Source organism: Notechis scutatus, chromosome 2 (genome assembly GCF_049901735.1).
Source record: "Notechis scutatus isolate UNSWTSFEM ecotype Mainland chromosome 2, rNotScu1.2, whole genome shotgun sequence".
NCBI lineage: Eukaryota > Metazoa > Chordata > Lepidosauria > Squamata > Elapidae > Notechis > Notechis scutatus.
In genome coordinates this window covers 142365229-142388574 of record NC_142010.1, presented here as the reverse complement: position 1 = coordinate 142388574, position 23346 = coordinate 142365229, and the positions used below count along the sequence as shown (strand labels likewise).

General features: G+C 40.3%; 2 protein-coding genes across 9 annotated transcripts in view; one reads left to right on the top strand and one right to left on the bottom strand.

Moving 5' to 3' along the window:
* SENP1 (SUMO specific peptidase 1) overlaps nt 1-12917 on the bottom strand; it is a 31624-nt gene extending 18707 nt beyond the window's left edge. Inside the window, exons 1-5 of one of the 5 annotated variants that reach the window (XR_015747812.1) lie at nt 12473-12917; nt 10884-10931; nt 9644-9774; nt 8763-8847; nt 960-1107 (exon numbers count right to left, since the gene is read on the bottom strand). Coding sequence is in view for 2 of the 5 variants with exons in the window: in XM_026673943.2 (XP_026529728.1) it covers nt 960-1107; nt 8763-8847; nt 9644-9774; nt 10884-10887 (368 nt within the window). In the remaining 3 variants the exon portion in view is untranslated. Of the gene's footprint in view, nt 1-959; nt 1108-8762; nt 8848-9643; nt 9775-10883; nt 10932-12408 lie in introns of all 5 variants that reach the window. The other 4 variants (XR_015747811.1, XM_026673943.2, XM_026673942.2 and 1 more) reach the window with 4 other exon arrangements.
* A 14-nt stretch (nt 12918-12931) lies between these two features.
* The window catches only part of PFKM (phosphofructokinase, muscle), a 52461-nt gene continuing 42046 nt past the window's right edge, over nt 12932-23346 (top strand). The window contains exons 1-2 of one of the 4 annotated variants that reach the window (XM_087956443.1): nt 14720-14867; nt 16593-16647. Coding sequence is in view for 2 of the 4 variants with exons in the window: in XM_087956441.1 (XP_087812567.1) it covers nt 14669-14867 (199 nt within the window). In the remaining 2 variants the exon portion in view is untranslated. Of the gene's footprint in view, nt 13190-14621; nt 14868-16592; nt 16648-23181; nt 23229-23346 lie in introns of those variants that run through there. The other 3 variants (XM_087956442.1, XM_087956441.1, XM_087956444.1) reach the window with 3 other exon arrangements.

Sequence of the window (23346 nt, the reverse complement as noted above, 5' to 3'; positions counted from 1 at the left end):
GTCGGAAGCCAGCTAGGAAGGTTAGATAGTGATTACATGGCCTCAAGACAGTACAACTGTCATAAAAATATGTCAGTTGCCAGGTGCCCAAATTCTGATCACATCACCACAGGGATGCTGCAGTGGTCATAGGTGTGAAAACTGGTCATAAATCACTGTAACTGGCCACTAAATGGTTGTAAGTCAAGGACTACCTGTACAGTTAAATCTCAAATTACTGGACTTGTAATGAACTTCCCATGAAATGGACCAATATGCTATGCCAATTGAAGCCTGCTTCAATGACTTTAATTGGCAAAAAATACATATCTGTTTCAGGTGAAGTCTGTTGCTTTAAACTTACCAAATGACCCAAAGAGCCAGAGTGATATATTCTCTATTTAGCAGATGTCTGTGAATAATGGACACTCCTTTCACCAATTAGTCCATTAAAACTATTACAGGTAGTTTTCCTTTAATGTCCACTTGGTCAGTAGCTGTTCAAAATGACAACACTGTACCAGGGATACTTACAACAGGTTCTGTTACAGTGTCCTCAAAGTCACATGATCACAATTCAGGCACTTGGCAACTGGCTTGCAATTACATGCAGTGTCCAGCAACAATCTTCATTGCTGGCTTCGAACAAGGTCAATGGGGAAGCTGACAGGAGGTTACAAATGGCTATCATATGACTACAGGATGATGCAATTGCATAAAATTCAGCTAAAGATGGTAACTGTGAATGCTGAAACTGTTATTGTAAGTTGGTGTGGTAATATGACATCACACCTTATGATTGTATCGCTTAGCAACAGAGTTCCTGGTCTCAGTTACCATGGGTGAGGACTGCCAGCATTTATAACCTAAGCAATCACATCTAAGTTTTGTTACATTTCAGAATGTTTCATATTATACAAAACCTGCAACAAATAGAATTAAGGTGTTAATGACAAAAAAATTGAGACAATGTTATGTACCTTGGATTTTTGCGTGTTTCAAAATATACTCTGGCCTTCTGTGAAACAGAGCCAAAGGGGGAGTTGCAAGTCTTCAACTGACCATTGGCATTTATTCTAAATGTTCTTTTTACTCCAGTTGCTGGGCAGCTCTCAAAGCTTGGGGATTCTGCCAGAGAAGGAAGGAAGGAAAGATCAGTGAGATACCCATAATCTCTTATATAACTTACTGCATAAAAAATATGTTTTCTATGTTCCCCAATATATAGAAGAAATTACAAAGATTTTAAATAGATTTTCCAAAATATATTTTGAGGGGAAAAGTCAACTGGCTTTATGTTTAAACAAACTGCTTTGTGCTAACAATTAACTGAGTTTTTTATTTGTAAATTCAATCCCAGTTTACAAAAATACTTTTAAAGTAAGTCACAGTGGAGTGAGGATAGTCACTTGGCTGTCCATAATCAGTTCCTACCAAACTTTGAGCTGTACTAAAATTTTACTTAGTTCTAACTACTTTTTCAGAAACAGATATTCAACATTGTAAAGATGCAACCAAAAAAAAAGTTCAATATGCAAAGAGCATGCAAATGAACACATCAGAATATTCAATAAAAATATATATGTTTTACAAGTGTAAGTCTATGCTTGCGAAATTAGCAATGCCTTTCTTAAAGAACTTGAGTTCACGTCAAACTATAGAACAGGGGTGTCAAACTGGTGGCCCGTAGGCCAGTTGTATCACATGCAGGCCACTCCGATCAAGTTTGACATCCATGCTATAGAACATACTTCTGGCCTAGGACTCCCAAAATGGGAACTATATTATCAGGCGGTGGCACTGCTCTGGATGAAAGGTTGGATAATTTTAAATAATAAGAGGATATTAGTATTCGAGGGACATGATCTCCATAGAGGATGGTATGCCTTTTTGTGGGACAAACGGGAAAGGACCCATTCGTATTTTACCGGCATCAAATTAGAGATTTCATTAATAACAATGTGGGAAAAATTAAGGAAGAAACACTACATCAAATTACCGGACTGGGTGTCACCAACAGAAGCAATGATTTACCCCAATACAACAGAGAACAAAAAGATTAGATGCAAGGAATTATTGGATAATCAGGGGAGTTTAAAAACAGAAAAATTAAAAGAACAAGATATAATTGTGGATTGGTGGCCATACATGCAGATAAAAATTAGACATAAAAAAGATACGGAGGAATTTGGAATAGAAAGGGAACCCCCAAAATTAGACCAAATTTTAATTGGTAAAGAAGAAAAATTTATCACTAGAACTTATAACTTTTTACTCCAAGTAGAAATGGAGGAAGAAGTAGTTAAGGGCCTAATGATTGCCTGGGCACAAAATGTAGGTCATAGCATACAGCTAGAAGATTGGGAGATAATTTTATCAACAGCATATAAAGAAAATTTAATCAAGATGTTTTATAGACGGCATTTGACACCGGCGAGATTGACCAAAATATACCCTAATATGAAACTGCAATGCTGGAAATGTAAGCTCACAGATGGAACATACTATCATATGTGGTGGCAATGCCCCAAAGATAAAAAATACTGGGAAAAAATGAAGAAAAAAAAAAGGATAAGAGAAATTACAGGATACGATTTTGAATTTAAGCCAGAAGTTTTTTTGCTGGAGATGATTAAAGGAAACCCAAAGAAACATCCAATACATCGTTCAACATATATTAACAGTGGCAAGAATTGCTTATGCCCAAAGCTGGAAAATAGATGATGTACCTTCAGAAAATATGATAATAAATAAAATATTTGATTGTGCTGAGATGGACAGACTGACAAGAAAACTAAAAGGTAAAGAAGAGTCTGAGTTCTATGAGGTTTGGGAAATGTTATATATATAGTTAGATAAAAGAAATAAGGTTTGATATAGAGAAGAATTGTAAATATTGTATTTAAGAACGTATATAACTAACACTTGACACAAAACTGCTAAAATGTAAATTTTATATGTATTTTGAAAACAATTTTTTTTTTAAAAAAAGAACACACTTCTAATTTGAAGCCTGATTCTGAAAACAAGAATAGGTCCCAGGGATACAGTTAATGGAAATTCTCCTAAATGCTGCTCGAGAGCCCAGGATGGGTTAGACTCCTGATGACATCATCAAGCTGGGTCTGTCTTGTATAAAAAGGACTGCCTGTGGGAGTTTCCCCCCAGCTTTGACTCAGTTTCTTTCGATGACCATAAGCTGGTGTCTCTGAAAGCAGTTTAGCTGGCAAAAACGAAAGCTATTTTCATCACTGGCATCCACTCTCCTGCAACAAGGATTCAACGTTTTCTTCAACCGAGGGAGACTGTAAATAGGGAGTAACTCTTGATCCTCCCCCAGTCTTCCCTCAGCGATTTCGGCCTCCATGATGGTTGCATCGGGAGATAACAGCGCCTCTCAGCTGATCGTAAATTTTCACTTTATTGCCGATTTTGCGGGGCTGTTTACAGCCTAAGATTTAACCCCCGCCTGTAGCTCTTGCAAGCAGCCAATTTGGAGGCTTCTTCTTCAACTGCATGTGGTGAAAGCTTCTTTTGAAAGCTTCTTCTTCTAAAGAAAGTAGCAAGCGACCGTTTTAGGTGGCATCATCCCCCAAAGGCCAGCTTCTACTATTCATAAGCTCCTATTCAGGCTACTGCATAGACAACACATAGTGAGGATCGCTTCCAGCACCTTTGTGTCTGTTTATGCATATTATGGATCAAGAAAAGGCCCATACAGAGCCTTCAGGCCTGATCTCTCAAGCCCCCAAGCTGGCAAAAGAAAGGAGACAACGCTCCCAGTCTGTTCAAAGGGAGGTGGCGGCCAAGATTAGGGCCAAAGTTTTGGACCCTAAGAAAACATCGCAGGCTGAATTAAAGGCAGAGAAATAAAGGCATGCAGCCTTAGAAAGGCAGTTCAGCAAAACTATTGAGCAAATGAGGGGTCAACTACAAAAGGCTTCCCAACCAGCCAATCCTCTAGTTGTTAAGCAGATCAGGCCCCAATTTTTAAACAGGCCTCTTGGGACCTCTCTTCAGCTTGGACTTCCATGGCCCAAGGTGTTCTCGACCTAAACTCGAGGCTTCCTTCTCCCCCGCTGCAGGCCTTCACCCCTCAGATCCATCATTTGGTGGCAGACTCAACTACATCCAAGATGTAGTCTCCATTGCCATCAGACAGAGCCTAGCAGAAGGGCTGCTATGAATTTTTCGATCCTCAAACAGGGCCCAGCCCCCCTTTACTGGCCTACTACAAGCCAGATCCCCCAGAGGGGACTGCTTCACCCACAGGAGCCCAAGGCCCCTTCTGCTCAATCAGAATGGGGGGGGGGGGCTAACCATCAGAACGTAGCCACTCTCCTGCTTCTGAACGGGAGGGAGAAATCTGGGACCCCAACCTCTCTGAGGAAGAGGAAGATCTGTTACCCAATCAACCCCCATCAGCCACAAACCGGCTTTATTCAAGCTTCTCCTCCACAAGGCACTGGTTACTGCCCAGTGTCCCCAGAGGAGGCTGCCCAGGAACCTCAGGTGGTACAGTCGGGGTCCAGGGATTCCCTCTTCTCCAAAAACATAGTCCACTCGAAGGTCCTTCCATCACCCAGTTTTTCTGGATCTGATCAGAATTAATTCGCCTCTCCTGCCGCAGGCCCCTACCCATCTTCATATGACAGGCGGGCCCCCAGCAATGTGGGCCCTTCTCTCGCTGCCGCTCTTACAGTTCCCTCTGTAGACGCTCCAACTGAGCCCGAGGATGTACTTTCGGCAGGGGACAAATGTGCCGAGAAGACATTAAAATGTAACCATCAGGCCTCTGCTTCGGCTCTCCAGGCCTCGACTGCTGCATTGTTTTTCACAGGTCCTCTATCCGCTGGCTGCACCAGCTACAAGACCACGTATCTCCATCAGACTTGAGATCGCATCAAGATCTCAACAAGATTATAGCAGCAGCGGAATTAATGGGGACGCCACCCTAAGTTCCGCCAGTTCTCCTGCAGGGCCATGGCTTCGTCTGTAGCAGGGAGGAAACTGCTATGGTTACGAATTTGGCAGCAAAGCCTCGGCGCAGGTGGAAGCTGGCTTCGGGCCCCAGCACCAGTGAAAAGCTGTTCGATGATGCTCTCGATCCATTCATCGTCAAAACGAGGGTCAAAGGAAAAGTTCCTTCCTCGCCAGGCTGGAGGGCAGACTTCCATCCTGCCCCTTACCTGCCTCCTCCATTTAGGCCCAAAATTACTTCTTGCTTCTCCAGGCCGCAGAGAGCGTATTCCCAGCGCCAAGAGCAACGCCCTGACATACGGGGCAGACAACTGCGGGTAAACGGCCCTTTTGTGGGGGAAGGGGTCGTTCATTCCATCGCTCTAAATAATCCCTCGTTGTTCCCATTCAGAGGTCATTTGGCCGCCTTCTCATCCAAAAGGGGAGGAGTCAACGATGGACTCCTGGTCTGGACTAAGGTCAGGGTTACAACTAGAATTCTATCATCACCCCCAGGAAATTTCCTGCTCTGCCCCATCTCGCGGAACAATTCAAAAAAGGGCCCTTATGGAATCGGCCATTCAACACCTAGTTGACATAACGACCATTCAACCAGTCCCCGAACTCCAACGGGGATGTGGGTTTTATTCTTGGCTTTTTGTTGTCCCCAAGGCCTGGTGGGGTGGGGTGGCGAGCTATTCTCAACCTAACATTTCTGAATGCGTTTATCCCATTCAGGCCTTAAAATGCAGATGCTGCATTCTATTCTAGAGAGTGTTCGGGAGGGCTATCTCCTCTCTTCCATTGAACTTATGACCCATCGGCAGCTCCTCAGGTTCTGTTATAAGGGGGGACACTACCAATACAGGACCTTGCCCCTTGGACTTTCTTCAGCCCCCCCAGATCATTTACTAAGCTGGTGGCAACCTTGCCAGCCGTTATTAGGGCAATCCCAGTAAGAGTCCAGTGTTATCTGGATGATATACTGGTCCAGTCATCTTCCCCATCTAGGGCAGCAGAAGATTTGGATATCACCATTCAAGCTCTCCAAGAGCGTGGCTTCTCTGTCAAAGAGGCCAAAAAAGCCACTTTACTCCCACCAATTCCTTACTTTATCTGGGAGCTGTATTAGATACTTTTTCCTGCAAGGTGTCCTTGTCCCAGGAACATCAGGAGAGTATCAGTTAATTGGCCATATAAAATCTAACCCTAGAGTGCCCCTGGCTACGCTTTCCAAGCTCCTGGGGAAAATGATATCATGCATTAATATAGTGCCCTGGGTTAGATTCCATGCCAGGTCGCTCCAATAGTTTCTTCTACCTTATCAGAAGACAGGTTCCTCTTTCAGGTCAGATTAACTCCGTTGGTCCTTAAATCTTTTTGATGGGGGTCATCTGAGGCATTTTCCATGGGACTCTTATTCAAGGAACCCGACAGGTTAGTGCTGACCATGGATACCAGTCTGTATGGCTGGGGAGCCCACCTTCAATCCAGGGTGGTCCAGGGACCATGGTCCCTGGCAAATTTGGCCTATAATATTAATTGGCTAGAGCTTCGAGCGGTCCATTTGGCCCTGACACAATTAGAGGATGCTGTGTCAGATAGGGACATCCTGATCTTGCTTGACAAGGTGTCAACCAAGGCACATTTTAACCGCCAAGGCGAGACAAATTCAGGACCCCTGATGTTAGAGGCAGATCAACTCTGCTTATGGGCAGAGATACACCAGGTATCGCTCAGAGCTGAGCTCATTGCAGGCAGGGCCAATGTTGAGACTGACTGGCTTAGCAGAGCCACCACTGACCAGGCATAGTGGCGTTTGCACTCTGATTTATTTCAGGAGCTATCAGAGCACTTCAGATTGCCAGCAGTGGATCTCCTCGCTTCCCAGGACAACACGCAACTCCCGAGGTTCTACTCCAGGTGTGTGGTTCCAGGGGTGGAGGGAATGAATGCTTTACGCAGCCCTTGGCCATGGGAACTCCTGCATGCTTTTCCTCCTCTGCCCCTGATTCCGGGGGTCTTCCAGAAACTGTGGGCAGAAGAGCAGAACTTATACTCGTAGCCCTCACTGGCCCAGGAGGCCATGGTTCGCAGACTTAGTAAACCGTTCCATCTCCAGTCCTTGGAGGATTCTGGTAGATAAGAGTGTCACTCAGACAGCGGCCAATATTGCTTTCAGAGCCCTAGTGGCTTCAGTTGGCCATCTGGAGATTGAGTGGGGATCCCTGATCCGGAACTATCATTTCTCCAGAGTAATAAGAACTATCCAAGCCTCCTGGGGAGCCTCCACCAACTGCATCTACGATGCAATCTGGAAGGCTTTCAGTGACTGATGTCGTAAGTATGACATTGCCCCTTCCGGGGCCTTAATTGCCAGATGCTGGACTTCCTCCAAGAGAGCCGAGACAAGGGACTTTCACCTAACACTCTGCGGAGGCAGGTTGCAGCCTTGCCCTCTGTTCTATCCTTGGGGGGAGTGGAATCTTTGTCTAGATATCCCACGGTCCACAGGTTTCTGAAGGGTGCTACAAACCTGAGGCCTCCAGTGGTCATCGAGATTCCACATGGGACTTCTTTAAAGTACTGCAGTCGTTGAACCACTGAGGTCAATTCCCTTGCAGTTTTTTGTCTTGTAAGGTGGCATTTCTGGTAGCGATCACTCCTTCTAGAAGGATTTCAGTCCTGGCAGCCTTGTCTGTCAGGAAAGACATCTAGACCCTACCTTTTGTACCTAAGATTAATACTGGGTTCCTCAGATCCCAACACATAGTGTTACCCGATTTCTGTCCCCTTCCGCTCCACGACTTAGAGCGCAAGTGGCACTCCCTAGATGTTAGCAGAGCGCTTAGAATTTCCATCAGACGTCCCTCTACATTTAGCAAAACTGAGGCCATGTTTGTGTCCTTTCCCCTTCCCATTGGGGGCAACAAAGCCTCTCCTCCCACCTTGAGTAGGTGGATCACAGCATGCATCACAGGCCTTCTAACCAGAGCCCTTCCAGTACCCCAGGGCTTAACGGCACACTCTGCTAGGAGTGCCTCGACTTCAGCTGCCTGGGCCACCCAGACACCCCTAGTGGAGATTTGCAGAGCGGCTACGTGGACCTCCCCGTCTCTGTTCATCAGACATTACCGTCTGGACTCCTATGCCTTGAGGAGTGCGGCTTTTGGCAGACGGTTGCTTCAGTGAGTGGTTCCAACTTCAGAGAGACTTGCTGGACAAGGACCTCCCATGGACATGTGGGCTTTGGTATGTCCCATCCTGGGCTCTCACAGCAGCATTTAGGAGAATGGGCGTTGGTAAATTTACCTGAGAATGCCCTTTCTATAGATGCTGCTAGAGAGCCCAGCCCCTCCCTTATTTTGTCCGGACCATGGTAAGATGTGTTAATGTTAAAGATTCTGTTTGGCTTTCAGAGACACTTCCTACAGTCTGTCAAGTACCTTCGCCAAAGCTGGGAGGAAACTCCCACAGGCAGTCCTTTTTATACAAGACAGACCCAGCTTGATGATGTCATCAGGAGGAGTCTAACCCACCCTGGGCTCTCGAGCAGCATCTATAGAAAGGGCGTTCTCAGGTAAATTTACCAACGCCCATTCCTGTTAACAACTGATATTTCTAATTACCAAGTAATCCAACCAGCAAAGTTGCCTCCATAAACTATGAAGAACATTTCAAATTATATTAGCTGTGGGAGCTTTAGATTCAATTATAAATTGTACAGTAGTAAAATTGAATCTAAAGCAAGTGATTTCCTACCTAAATGTTAGAATCTTCTAATGGATCTTCATCTGTTTCAAAGCCAGTGCAGCCAAACTTACCTGGATAGTAATTGAAACTACAAGACGTATTTCCCGTTAAACAAGTGGAAGGTCCCGCCAAGCTGTTAAACTTGTTTGATAAAAACTAAACAGACAAACAAAAAATAAAGAAAATGTCAAAAAAAGCTGTATTTAAAATGTTTTCAGTAAGTTCATTAGTTACAATTACATAATTAAAAAAATAATTGCAACTCCTAATCCCTCTAAAATTCTGCAGTTACAAAATATAATGAAAATTTATTACAAAATATACAAAAATAGTACAAAACAATCTAGACATGGCTATTAATATCTAGAACTTCAGTACTAAATAATTATTAACAAAGTTGGAAAAGCAAAAGTCAATCAGAGAAAGCTATTAGGTGGAAACAAAAGAAATTGATAAACAAAATATGTTCATGATTGTAAGGCAAAAAAATGATCAAATTAATAAGTACAGGTACTCCTTTCATGACCATTTATTCAACCACTGTTCAGTTACAATGGGGCTGAAAGATGGTATTTATGACCATCTTCTAAGTGGTAACTGTTGCAATACCTCTGCAATTGGTGATGCTAAATGGTGCTGTTACACAGTGTTTCACCCAATGACCATAACACTTAGTGATGAAAATCCCAGTCTCAATTGGTGTTAAGCAAGGACCATATGTACCAAATATTCTGTAATAAAATTTTCAGCATTTTTACTAATCAAAGAGGCTTGAATATCTAGAAGCAGAGGATTAAACTCTTATAAATCTTGATCTAAATAGCCAAAGTGACACAGATAAGTTTTAGCTTCTTTATTAAATGTAATTTCAAAATTAATTTCTGATCAGACATATAATGATTTATAAAAATCATTATACAGATAAGAAAGCAGAAGTAGTGGATTCCCAAACCTTGTTGTCAGACAGTGGATGCTGGTTGCCGGAAATAACATTCTGTTGCTCAGGAAAAGTCTTGAACACAGAAGTATGATTAGTTTGCATATAGTCCCCAGCATCCATCTTCATGCAGTCAGTAGTTTCATCTTTAATTTTAAAAAAAGTGTATTATTTGAGGAAGAAAAATAGCAATTTGTTTTCTTGCTGTTACAGATTCTATATAGAAAAAGAGAAAGTACTAAAGAATACATGTGAGACTTCAATAGAAAAAAGACAAAAAAGCACACCAAAATACAGGCAGTGTGTTAGTATTTCTCCACAATTTTAATGCAGTGAAAGGCAATTATAATAACGAGAGCCAAAGATTAAATGTCTGCAATTTTGGAGTTATGAAAAAAAATAAACAGAAGACAAAACAAAGTAGAAAACTATACATATACGTGGAAGAAAACACCAATCAAGCAACACTAATGTCATCAACTTCTAAAAAGCTTCTAAAAAGCTTTCAGTGAGTACTTGCTGCTTCTAAAAAGGGGCTATATTTTAAAATATTATTTTAGAAAGGTAAATATGAGAGTAGATAAGGATCCTTTGAATATAACTAGTTCACACCCCATTAAGGCATGATGTACTTAATCAAATGCTAAATGAACCAAATGGACTGGTTTAGCTCATAACATTGAACTGAACTGCAGTTTACACAGCATAATGGCTATGTTCACATAAAACAAGCCCTTGCCTGCCCCCCAGCAAATCGCATTATAACCTAACAGATATGTGAACCTAACAGATGGTAAAAGCAGGGGATGTGTTCTCCCCTCACAATCTGATTATTTTAAGTAGATCCAGCAATATATACAGAACCTGTGCACTAAAACTAAATTCCACTAATGAGTTTATCAAGAGATGAATAGTTGGGTGGTAGTTCTCACAAATCTACCACAATTACTAATTGAGGCATATCCATTCATGATCATTAAAGAAACCACAAATGAGAAACAAGTGTGTCTTTTGGGGTGAATAAAAGTAATGTATTTGCTCTCCTGGATATCAAATACTTTGCAGCATTAGGGAAACCATTACTTATAGAAATTGTTCAGAAATGCATTAATTCTTAAATGTAAAATAATAAACCTGATCGTAACTAAAAATGAATGTCCATTGCTTTAATGAGAAGTTTCTTGACATGGTAGATTCTAAAACAGTAACTTAAAATCAACAATTAATTAAATGGATTAGTTTAGCATATACTCACCCATTATTATGCTCCTTACATAACTGACTCAAGCAAATCTTCAAGAATCTGAGAAAAGAGCAGAAGATAAAGCAAATGTTTAATATTAAACAGATGAACCAGATGTCACATTTTTAAAAAGTCCTAGTAGAAAGAAAAAAAATGTGATTCTCATGCCACAATATTTCCTATATAGTCAGTAGGATTTGAAAGTGGTCGCTGATTTGCCATTTTGCATTTCTCTTACTCCACTTGGGATGACACTAAAAACGATATTTCTGTCCTCTGAAAGCTGGAATCAAATTTGGTAATGATAAGGGCTATTTCAGACTACCAAAAACATTTGGAGCATATCAGATTGGGGGCAGCGGTTGATATTCTCTTATGTAATCATATTAAAATATATCAATCAGCCATATCAATAACAAAAACTACTATTATAAAAAAATGTACATCTTTCATCCGTTTACCCAAGTTCTACATTCCCTCTTATAGTGTGCTAGGAAAAAAGCTATGAAAGATTTGTAACTTAACCAACAGAGTTTAAAAAAAATTTTTAAATTTTTTCTCAAAAAAAAAAAAAAAAAATCTCTTAAAGTCATTTTATATATCAATAAGTTGCAAGTCTTGGGCAGATGTTTTCAGAATCTCTGTTTATTATTGGCTACAAACAAGTTTTAGGCAGTTTCCTCTCCTTTCTAAAAAACTTAAGCCAAGCATCCCAGTCTGCCCATATTTTTTCCAACTCTTAAGCATGTCAGTCTAAATAAATCAATGTCAAAACATTTTTATACAATTTACTTCAAAACACAATCTGTTTATACTGATGTTGACTTTAAAAAAGATGTGTATCTAACTCATACTCTTCATGTGTTTCTTGATGTAACTAAAAATTAAGAGTGGAACTAGTTATTCAGGATATGAATATCCTTTTAAATTAGAGTGCAATTCATGATGATAAATTTGCGAAGTACTGAAGGCAAAACTGTAGGAGTCACAACTGGGTGTGTTATTTTCCTCCCACATTCAGATTCCCCCATTCTATTTTCACAAAGGCAAACAAAGGTAAAACAGGCCTAAAACTCTACAATCCCATACAACTCTTATGTCAAACGTTACCATTTTCACGTTATTTTTTAAAAAAATTTTAATTCTGCTAATTTCAAAATTGTATGCTAATCGGCATACATTAAAATGAAATTCTGTTGCATATGTATACTAAAGATAATATACTATACTACCTAAATACAGTATATACCGTAGTATACACTAAATACTAAACAGTATTCAGGCTTATTTAGTAACAAAAGCCTCATAGTCTGAGCGCTGGCACTAGGGGATAGCGCGAGAGGCTAACATTTGTTTTGGGCTATTCACATCCATCCTTCCTCAGCCATCGCTGTTAAGAGCTATATCTGGATATGCCATGCCCCGGGCGTGCAAAACCTCATGTTTTCTATGTGTTTTTTGGTGATAACTTCCCTCAGCCCTCAGGCAACGATACGAGTTCGCGGGAGCTTAGTTCCAAAACACGCAGGTTACCTACCTTCGGAATCAAAAATACACCACACACACGAAATATGAAGCATTTGCAAGGAAACACGACCAACCGTCAAGCTCCGCCAGGCCTGCCTCCCAGGGCAGGAGAGGTTAGCACTGAGGAAACTCCCGCGCTCGCCGATCGCTCGACCGTTCTTGTCCCTTTCAGTCCCTTTCAGACCTTCAAAGCGGGACGGGAGGAAAGCAGAGCGCGAGCGCACAGAAAGGGGCTCTCGAGGGAGGCGCGTCGGGCCTGGGAGATTAGTGGAAAGGCGCGCTGTTGCCATAGGGACACTTCCAGACCCCCACCCTCACGCCGGAAGCTAAACCGACGACCATGACGGAAAAGGGCACAATCGACCGCTTCCCTTCCCCCCCCCTTTTCCCCCCTTTACCCCCCCCTCCCCGCTGGCTCTTTCTCCCCTCTCGGAAACGCCGCCTGCGGTCCTTTCTTTTCTTTCTTTCCAACCGGATTCGAAGAGGCGGGAAGCCCCCGACGCAGCCGGAAGCGAAACTGCCTTTCCGGTTTTCTTCGCCCCGCCCTTCGTTTCCCCCTCCCCCCCCCTCTTCCGGGGAACAGAATCAACCCGCGCTTAGAAGACTGGCGGCGGAGGCGGTGGAGACTTGGAAAGGGGCGGGGGAACAAAGAGGAGGAGGAGGAGGAGGAGGAGGAGGGGAGAAGAAAAAAAAAAAGCTCGTGGCCGAAGAATCTTGAACGGAATTGGTAGGCGGCGGAGAGGCTGCGCACGCGCTAGAGAGAGAGAGCGCGAGCGCTCGCTGCATGACAGGTTGGGCAGTCTTTTTTTTTTTTTTTTTTAAGCGCGTGCGCGTTTCCTCGTTCGCTCAATCGGAGAGCGCATGTTTTGTTTGTGAGTGTGTGTGTGTGTGTGTGTTTTGTCAGATGAGTCGTTTTTGTTCCGAAATAACGGAGGGTGTTCTGTGATTGCGAAAGGGTGGGATTATATGCATGGAGTGAATAGTTTAAATATTAATGGGTTCTTCCCCGGCTCGTTAGAAAACAGATTCTGGAGTCCAATTTGGCAACAGCTATCATCATCATCATTATTTTAGAGATGTGCATGGAAATCTATGGTGCTCCCACAACTCATGTGGGGCGGCGGGGCTCACCGAGTCCGGCAAAGTTTCTTCCAAGGAGAGGCACCCAAGTGTGTTTCAGATGAGTTAGCGAGGTGAGATTTCGGAAATGGCAGCTCAGAAGCACCTGGAAATAAGGCAAAGAATTGCTGCCCTTGGGCACAGAACGGAATGTTTGAGATAAGGGTTTGGTCGTGATTGGGATTAAAGCTATTTTACCATCGGGTGCTTTGTCTCTGAGATGTTTTAAATGGATTTGTCAAAATTATATGCATGAACTTCTGTGAAAGCCAACCTCAGGCTTGACCATAATGCAATTTTTTTCTGAGTAAGCATATACAGTACAGGTTTGAATTTATTGCTCACCGTGTTGAGCAATACATTAGTAATACCGTGTCTCTTCTGGGTTATTTGCTGAGTGAAAAGCTGAGAATGGTAAGCAAATGCATTTTTATAGCAAAACTGACCATGTACATTAGTTGAATGCATTGTAATCTTTTAATATCTACATTTGATCTTTTTTATTACACTTAGCTCATATGTGTCTGATATTTGGTGATGTGACTCTCTGATATAACTTGGTTTGCTGTTTAAGATGAAACAACTCTAGCTCCAAATACAATTCATCTTGCTGGAAGATGGTTACAGCCTGATTTTATTTCTGCATGCGTGAAGAAATGCTTAAAAGCCACCATCCTGAATCTGTCATCATCCAGATGGGTTGGAAAAATATGTATGCCATGAATCCTCTAGACTTCCAGATTTCAAAAGAATTCAAGAGATTCCAGATTCCAAAAATAGAAATCTAATAACTGTAGTCTAGTATAGAGAGAGTGCTGAGCTGCCTGGATTATTGTACATTTGCCTTTCTTTTCTTTTCTTTTCTTTCTTTCTTTCTTTCTTTCTTTCTTTCTTTCTTTCTTTCTTTCTTTCTTTCTTTCTTTCTTTCTTTCTTTCTTTCTTTCTTTCTCTCTCTCTCTCTCTCTCTCTCTCTCTCTCTCTCTCTCTCTTTCTTTCTCTCTCTCTTTCTTCCTTTCATAGAATTCATAGATTAGGATTATTATAGCCCTGTAGAATAGATTGAATGTAGACCTTTAAAGTTGAATGTACTTACAAGCCAGCATCACAATTTCAGTGTAAGGACATGACTATTATATCCACCAATAAGAAAGATGTGTAACAGAAGCAGCTATCTGGAGCCTCATATAGTATCTATAAATATCATACAGGACAGCACTCATGTCCTGGTTATGTGGTTTTCACTGGACCTCTCAGTAGCAGGGTCCAGCCTTTTCATTTCAGTCTCTCTCACATTTGCAGCTGTTATCTTTTTAACTTATTTGTTCTCAGAAGAAAAAGAAGAACAATCAGGTTAGTAAGGATTCCCGTTTTAAATGTGCTGGATTTTCCCGCTGAAGCATCATAGGGTATTCAGACATTGAATGGCATTTGGTCTGTTCATGATAAGAAGTCACTTTGATTCATGTCTGGAAGTGTTTCCAATGGAGATTTGGGCAATTCTCCCTCCCCGTTGCAACTAATCCAGGCTGTTTTGTCTGCTCTAGCAGGTTGGGAGGAGGGAAAAAAAATGATACAGGATAAAAAAAAATGAAGTCATGTTTACTTTGACCAAAGATAATGATCTTCCCAAAGTGGATAAATATACCATACTATGCAACTTAATTAATACTTTGAAATAAAACTGACTCCAAGTTAGTACTTTATATGAGAGTGCTGTGCTGTAAATTTGTTGAGGTAAAGAGAGAAGGTAAAATGTGGCAGAATATTTTCTCATTACTTTACCACACATGTGCATCTTGTATAAGATTGACAGCCCTATGTAATCTTTGAATATGTACTACTGGCCACAGTCTTAACAGTGGGTAGCATCACATCAAAAAACTAAATTTGTTAAATTGAATCAAATGAATTAAAATCAGTAGTTAATTTCTCTCCATACAGTAAGTTTCCCCTTCTGTTACATTAACAATTACAATATCTGGTATCTGTACCCAAAATTCTCATGCTTCAGTTTTGGCAATTCTGCTTAATGCTTATCTGTCTGTGGAGTTTACATATGGGTCTCTAGGCTGAATCAGTGAAATGTCTTAGCTGTATGAGCTGATTAAGGCTGGTGTATAAATACTAAGTCGGTGCAAGAATTCCTTGTGAAGAAAGCTTCAAAATATGTGAAGTACTCATGAACATTTTCAATTGATGCAATTTTATATTTAGTTAGCAAAGTGATATAGGTCTTAATACTGTGACTTATTCGAATGCATTTGTTTTCATCTTGTTCTTTAGTCTACGTATGCAGTCTTTTCTTGCTTCCTAAAACATGGCAAAGGTATTTTTTTTCTAGTCTTTGTAAGAGAATGTGAAGAGATTCAGTCCATCTTGACTGTTACTTGCTAAATTATGTGACCTCTGCTTGGAAGTGGTGCACCATAGTATTCATTCCCCCTTCACTCATTGAGAAACCTGTTTAAATTACTTTCCTTATTTCCATGTACATTGTCTTCTGTGATTTTTTTTTAATTTAAGTACTATATGGACAGATCTATCATCTCATCTGCCCTAGAACATATCCTTTACTTAGTGCCTTCTACATTTATTTGGATTCCAGCTCCCAGAGCTTCAAATCTTGAAAATGCAAGATGAATTAAGTGAAATTGCTTGGTCTATCATTCTCACCCAAGATGACTTGGTGGCGCAGTGGTTAGGATGCAGTATTGCAGGCTAATTCTGCTGACTGCCAGAGGTTCAATTCTGATCAGTTCAAGGTTGACTCAACTTCCATCCTTCTGAGGTTGGTAAAATGAAGAGCCAGATTGTTGGGGGCAAGATGCTGATTCTGTAAACCACTTAGGGCTGTAAAGTACTGTGAAGCGGTATAGAAGTCTAAGTGCTACTGCTATTGCTTCTCTGGCAGTGGTTCTAAATAGCAAAGAGAAGAATCTCCCAAGGTGTGAGCCTCACTAGGCAGACCATATCATGAAATAAACTCTACAAGATAGCTGAAACGATTTTTATTAGAATTGGCTACATTAACGGAATGTTGCAAGTCTAATTGCATTATCCTTCCTCCTCCTTCAGAAGAAAACTTCAAAATAGGTGAAGTCCTGATGAACATATTCAGTGAATTAAGGAGGTATTTGATCTGCTTCCAAAAGATTTCTTGACTTTAAAAAATTCTTTAATCCCTGTTAACTGGGCAGCAGCACCTGTATATCTCTATCTAACTCAGGTAGTCCTCGACTTACAATCCCAGTGGGGACTAGAATTTCAATCACTAAGTGATACAGTTGTTAAGCAAGTCATCACGCCACCAGACCGATTTTATGATCACTTTACATTGGTTGTTAAGTGAACCATGAAGTCACTAAAGGAATCCAGCTTCCCCAAATGACTTTCCGTTATGTCTGCCAATAAAAATAAGTATTCTTAACGGGGTGAACTCCAAAGCACCGACCAAGAGCAGAATCCTTGTATTTCTTCAGGACAGGTTATTAAAATAATGTTGAATAAACAGAGGATAAAGGGGAACCAGTAGATATGACAAGATGAAACATCCCTGTTTGAAGAGGCCCAAAATGAAGAATTCATAGAAAATAAAATAAAAAAAAACTAATCTGGTTTGCTTTTAGCTTTTCCTCCACTGTGTCTTGTGTTGCCTATTATTATCTCCGCTTGCTTTGCTGTCTCCCAAAAATCCTCATTACTGGGACAAGAGTGGGCAAGAGCTTTTGGATAATCAGGACCTTTTGAATCACAAAGTTCTGCATCATAATTTTAGAATGGCAATGTTCTACATCATAAAATACTGTATATAACAGTACTGATTTCTAGATCAATTTTGCAGGGATCAGATAGTATTTCAGAAATGTGAGGATTTAAAATTTGTTAAGTGCTGTCAATGTTAGCTAAACTGATAAATTGGGTTAGCATCCCCCCTTGATACTGTAGAAAATGGTGTCTTTGCAAGGAACGTGAATGAATATAATATAGACCAACTTTTTTTTTAATGCTGAGGGCCTCTAGTACTTTTGAATTGGTATGCCAGCAACCATACTCAATAAAATAGATGGCAATAATACAAAAAATTTGGCAAAGTTCAGAGGATCTTGAATTTAAACATTAAATACATTTAAGTGCAATTTAGTTTACATAATTCCCTATGTACTTTTTTCCTTCTGTTTTATAAAAAATTACAATTTGCCTGTAAGTTTTGAAAGAGAATAAGAAGATGCTAATTATTTGTAACACAGAATGTTTAGGGATGAATAGAGAAGGAAATTGTCACCTGCTTTACAGAAATATGTCACTTTCCGAGGAATCTCACTTGCGTTAGGCAGCAAATAAGTGACAATTTAAAAATTAAAATTTGGTCGTTGAAGGCACTGAGTTTTCTTAGAAATTATGATGCTGTAGAATTTCTCCATCCTTAATCACTTGTAGCTGTATCATGAAATACCAAGGATTCTATATTCCCTCCCTTCATACAATGGCACTGTCCACACCTTGGCAGAGTTATGGGCAGATCATTTTCTGTTTTGACATAGGGCTTCTTTAAACATAATGCTAAGTTAGGATTGTTAATGATGGTGTATTTCCAGCCATAGCATCCAGTTTCACATATCATTCCTAGGTGAAAAGTCGTTGTGGTTCAACTTTTAGGTTTATGTCCATTCTGGGCTTACTCGATAACATTTCACCAATTGTTCCCTTGAATCCTAAGCTTATTTTGGAGGGAAATGGGGTGCCGTGTTTATCACCTTGAGTTCCATAAGCAAAAGATAAATTTAACAAGATGGTAATAACGATAAAAAAGTTACTCATATCACTCAACCTATGTGAACCAGAACTATATTAAAACAGGCCTTTAGGGCATATTTTATCCCCACATGAGATATAATTCATCCATTTGGGAGTATAATTGTTATATGGATCCAATCATTCTGGTTTGTAAAAGAAGGACATGTAAAAATGAATAATGTTTGTAATGTCATGGGCTATACTTCAATACTTTTAATGTTTTGGTGACAGGACACATGATGGTCTTGTTACATCACCAGAAAGATAGGCCAAGACCCCAGGGTTCACTCTTGCAATTGATGGATACATTTATCGGCAGCTTAATTGCCCTATTTTAGATTTTTGTATAGTACTTGTTTTTTACCTAAACATACTGTCCAAGTGTGATTTCAACATTCTATTTTGGCAGTACAACGATGGGAGAGTGGCTACAAAAATAGAGTTAATAAGACTGGCTATCCCATATTCATAGCTTAGTATTATGTCTATACCCACTTTTTTATTCAGTAAACACATATGCAGACGGTAGTTTAGCATAATCTGGGAAGTAAACCCTTAGTATATTGTGAAACATGATTTGGGAACCATTGGACTATATGGAGGTCCTGAACAAGAATGTAAAGAGTGGTGTAGCAGCCAAGCTGCTGCAATTTGTAGGAGAAGAAGACCCTTGTTAGTCTGGTGACAAAATAATAATAATAATAATCAGGAATCTAATGTTATAGTTTTTGCCTGCTCAAATATCTGATATCTGATTTTTGTACTGCATCCAGAAGATTGCAGCAACATTTGTTCTCCACGGATTAACATTTCTCTGAAGAAGTATTTTCTCTTGTGTTTGTAATGGCTCCTCCGCTCCCCAGTTTATGTCTGCTTTGTACCTATTTCTCAGACTGCTTTTGGGGTCTAGAAATTTGGACTACAGTTCCTATTGTTTCCTTCATTATCCAATCCATCCCACCAGTGTCAGATGGAAGAAGGCTGTATGCAGAATTATCTTCTATATCTATAAAACGGAAATACCATTCACACATTATCACAAAATCTCCAGAACCATAAAGCCTACAAACTTGAAATTTGGCACACATGTTCCTCTTGGCCTCCTAGGTGTTCACTAAGGAAGGGTTTTTCGAAATGACCATTAGAGCATTAGTATTTTGTATATTAACTACTCTCCTTCCCTACCTGAAAAGAAATCTGTTCCAAATGCAAAACACAAGCAGAGGAGAGGAGTTTCAGTTTTAGTTTCACAGCAGCAACCAGCTTTAGTACAGAACAGTTGAGCTAAGCCACGCCCAGGCTCCTTCCTGTCTCCTTGCTCACAAAGCAAAAAGCTCAGTTTTCATGTTTCAATTTCCAAACAGCCCTTAAATCACACACTGACAGGACATTATCCAGATGAATACTGATGGATGCTGGTAGGCACAATTTTTTTCCTTATTTTCCTCCCCAAAAACTAAACCCGATCTCAGTTTTGTAGCAAAGCACCAGTATAGAGCTAGTGAGTGATAAGTGGAGACCCAATATATAAAATAAACTTATAGTGAGCTGCAATCATAGCTGTAGGGAGAGGGCTGGAGGCCTTGGTATGTTTAGCCTACAGCTTAAATCACAAAATTCAGTTTAAAATTCTAGCTAGAAAATAGGAAAAACTTTTATTTCTTAGATTTGTGTGCTGCCTATCTCATCTAGTTTTTACATTGAAAGAAAGCAGCTAGTCATCATAACTTTGTAACCTGGGAAGTCAAACCTTACTATCATAAATGCTAGGAATGGGGCATAAAGCTAAGTTGCAATTAGTGCAACTGAATAATGCAATATTTGATTTAGTACAAATTATTACAATAGAGTCATATTTAATGCACACCAAAATTGAGTTAATATCAGGCTACTCCATGCTCAGTTGAGGTCAGTTAAGAGTTTAAGGCGCTGCTTCTTCAGTCTACTTGTTTATCTTTCTCTGTGCATGTGCTGATGCCTGATAATTTGTTTTAATTGTTTTAAGAGCCCTTAACAATATGGACCAAAGGAAGATTCCTTCAGATGAAAATGTTATAAAAAAGAGAAGAGGCTCATTATTAACATTTTTCATTGCCTATTTCCATCAAACTGGAAGCAATTACCATATTTTGTATATAATTATAACTTTGAATAGTGAAATTTTGAATAATGGGACCACTTCATAGTATTACTTGAAACCTAGCTGTATTATGCAAAACATTATTTTGAGCCCTGGTGATTCAGTGATTAGAATACAATATTGTGGGTGAATTGTCATAGACTCCTAGACTGGGCAGAGTTAGTCCAGCTAGGCCTATGACAATTTGCCATGGCCAACTCGCCACAGCCAACTGACCATGGCCAAGTCTGCCCAGAGAATACTGTAAAGTACTGTGGGGATGTGTATAATTTTAAGTACTATTGCTATTGATCTCACAAGTCAATCATATTTGTTAGAAGCCATCTTCATGGAACAGATGTTTATGTAAAATGCCTTTACCGTTATTTATTATATTTTAATGCGGCCCATCTCACTCTGCAAAGCAACTCCGGGTGGCTTACAATCCATAAACAATTTTACAGAGAGTTATTAAAAACTATAACAAGAAAAGATGAATGGGCTTACATGTCATCAGATAAATGAGAGGAACTATTAATTTGAAGTAGGAAGGGGATAGAAAAATAAGATTTCTTTTTTAAAAAAGATATCCAGATCTTTAGCAAGCATTCTCCCCTTTTTTCCATGCTGCAAGTGTGACTGTTAGAAGCCTGCTCCAAATTTAGCTTTGAAAACATGAAAGGAAGGAGTTTGTCTCATGCGCCAGAAACCAACATCTTACAAAATTAGCAGAGGGAATAACAAAAACAAAGCATGCTCAGTCCTTTCAAAATGAACTGCCACCTGCCTGGCGCATTGAAGCTCAAGAGCAGAGAGACATTTTCAGTTCCTAAATCTGTGATGCTGTCACTGAGGCTCATCAGCAGATGGTTATGACCTGGGAAATGGGAATAGGCTGCCTTGGTTTCCTAGCAACATCATACTTCATGCTCATACCAGGTACCTGAAGAGTTAAGAGAGGCAGAAGAGGTGTTTGCTGCATCATGGATTTGGCTTCTGAGATAGACTTCTGTTATCTGAATGAAGCTGAGCCGGGCACGTGGGAGGCAAGATGGGCTCTGCTAGGTAATGGATGAATACAGGTCAAGAACTTTGAATATTGAAAGAACAATGACATTCTGGATGGGTTCTGACTACAGCTGATCCCAAAATTCTAGTGAATGTGGATTATTAACCTAATACATCCAGAAAACGAGAGGTTTGAAACCACCAATAAGATTAATGCATTTATGCCTGTATTCCCCCCCCCCCTTTTTTTTTTGCATTGACTGAGTTCTTGATCTTGTTGCATTGCAGACAGCTGCCTCTGAAGCATGACTCCTGTCAGGTTACAGATAGTTGTGCAACTGGGAAATAAATATCAGTGGTGCCATAAATACAGTAGCTTGTGCCAAACTTCTATATCCCTTGGCAGGTTTCAACACTTGCAGTGACGATTTATCAAAGCAACTAGGGCTTGAACTAGGGTTTGATCCATAGGAAGGGTACTTTTGGATTTTCCCATCACCCCAACTACTAAGGTATGCAGTAAAGGATTATAAAAACTGTAATTCAAAATGTTTGAAACACATCTTGCCTTCCCCTGTTGTAATAATACATAGCTTCATATACATAAATGCTTTTCTTCCATACATGCACAAAGCATGAATGTTGAGATTCATAACAGCTCATAACATCTAGACTTAAAGGAACAATGAGGAGTTTCATACAGATTTCTCCAGATTGGACAAGGGACATTAAAAAACAAAAAAACAAAAATGGAGACATGTTAAGAACGGAAAAACTTACCTTACAATATATGCTAATAGACTAGTGAATTTGTCGGGAAAAAGGGCTGATATAAGTCACTGGGCAGTGGCTGTCAAAAAGGCACCCTTTGTTTTGGGAATTATTAGAAATTGATTTTTTTATAATGGAAGTGTACAATAAGCAATCAAATCATACTAGGAAACAGTCAATATAAATCGTAAGGATACAAGCAACAAAGTTACAGTCATACAGTGACAAGTGGGAGGGGATGGGTGATAAGGAGTGATGAGAAGATTATTAGTAATAGTAGTGTACACTTTGTAAACAGTTGAACAGTGTTGAGGGAAATATTTGTTTAGCAGAGTGATGGCGTTCCGGAAAAAATGTTCTTCTGTCTAGTTCTGGTGTGCAATGTTCTAGTCTATAGCGTCGTTTTGAGGGAAGGAGTTGAAACAGTTTATGTCTGGGATGTGAGGGGTCTGTAAATATTTTCACAGCCCTCTTTTTGACTCATGCAGTATAGCTTGACTGACTGTGTGCCATGAAACATCATAAAAATTAGGTTTTAAGATTAAGATTGAATATATTTAAGGATCCATCCTTCTGTTCATACTCCATGATCCATCCTTGGTTTTTAAAGTGACTTTTCCGGCACACCCTGTTCTGCTGTCCTTAAAACAAAATATTTGTAATTTTAACGTTGCTTTCTCACATATGTTTACTTGGGAGTAAGTCCCGTTGAATTTAATGGCACTTAAAAAGAAAAGGGGTACAGGAGTGCTTCCTTTGCCTCTTTCTTTCCTATATTGTTACAGACTCTAATCCACCTCCAGTTCTCCCCAAGTCCCTACAAGTCCCTAAGCAAAACACAGCTAATAATGTAACATCATTTCAGAGTTCCTGTTCATTGGTACTCAGGACAGCTGGCCATGTACCCTTTAGGATTAGGTGTGGCTGACGCAGCTTTAAGGATCACTTACATGTGACAGTCTCACTTATCATTGACCAGAGAGGAGGCGGGACAAAGACTTTGAAAAGCAACAACAGAGGTCTATGAAGGGCACTCTGGACCTCAGAGGCAGCGTGTCCGTTCCTAGCAGGAGGAAGAACAGGGAGGCCGGGAAGACAACGGGCTTTTTCTCCATCAGCCTCTTTTAAGAACTTTTT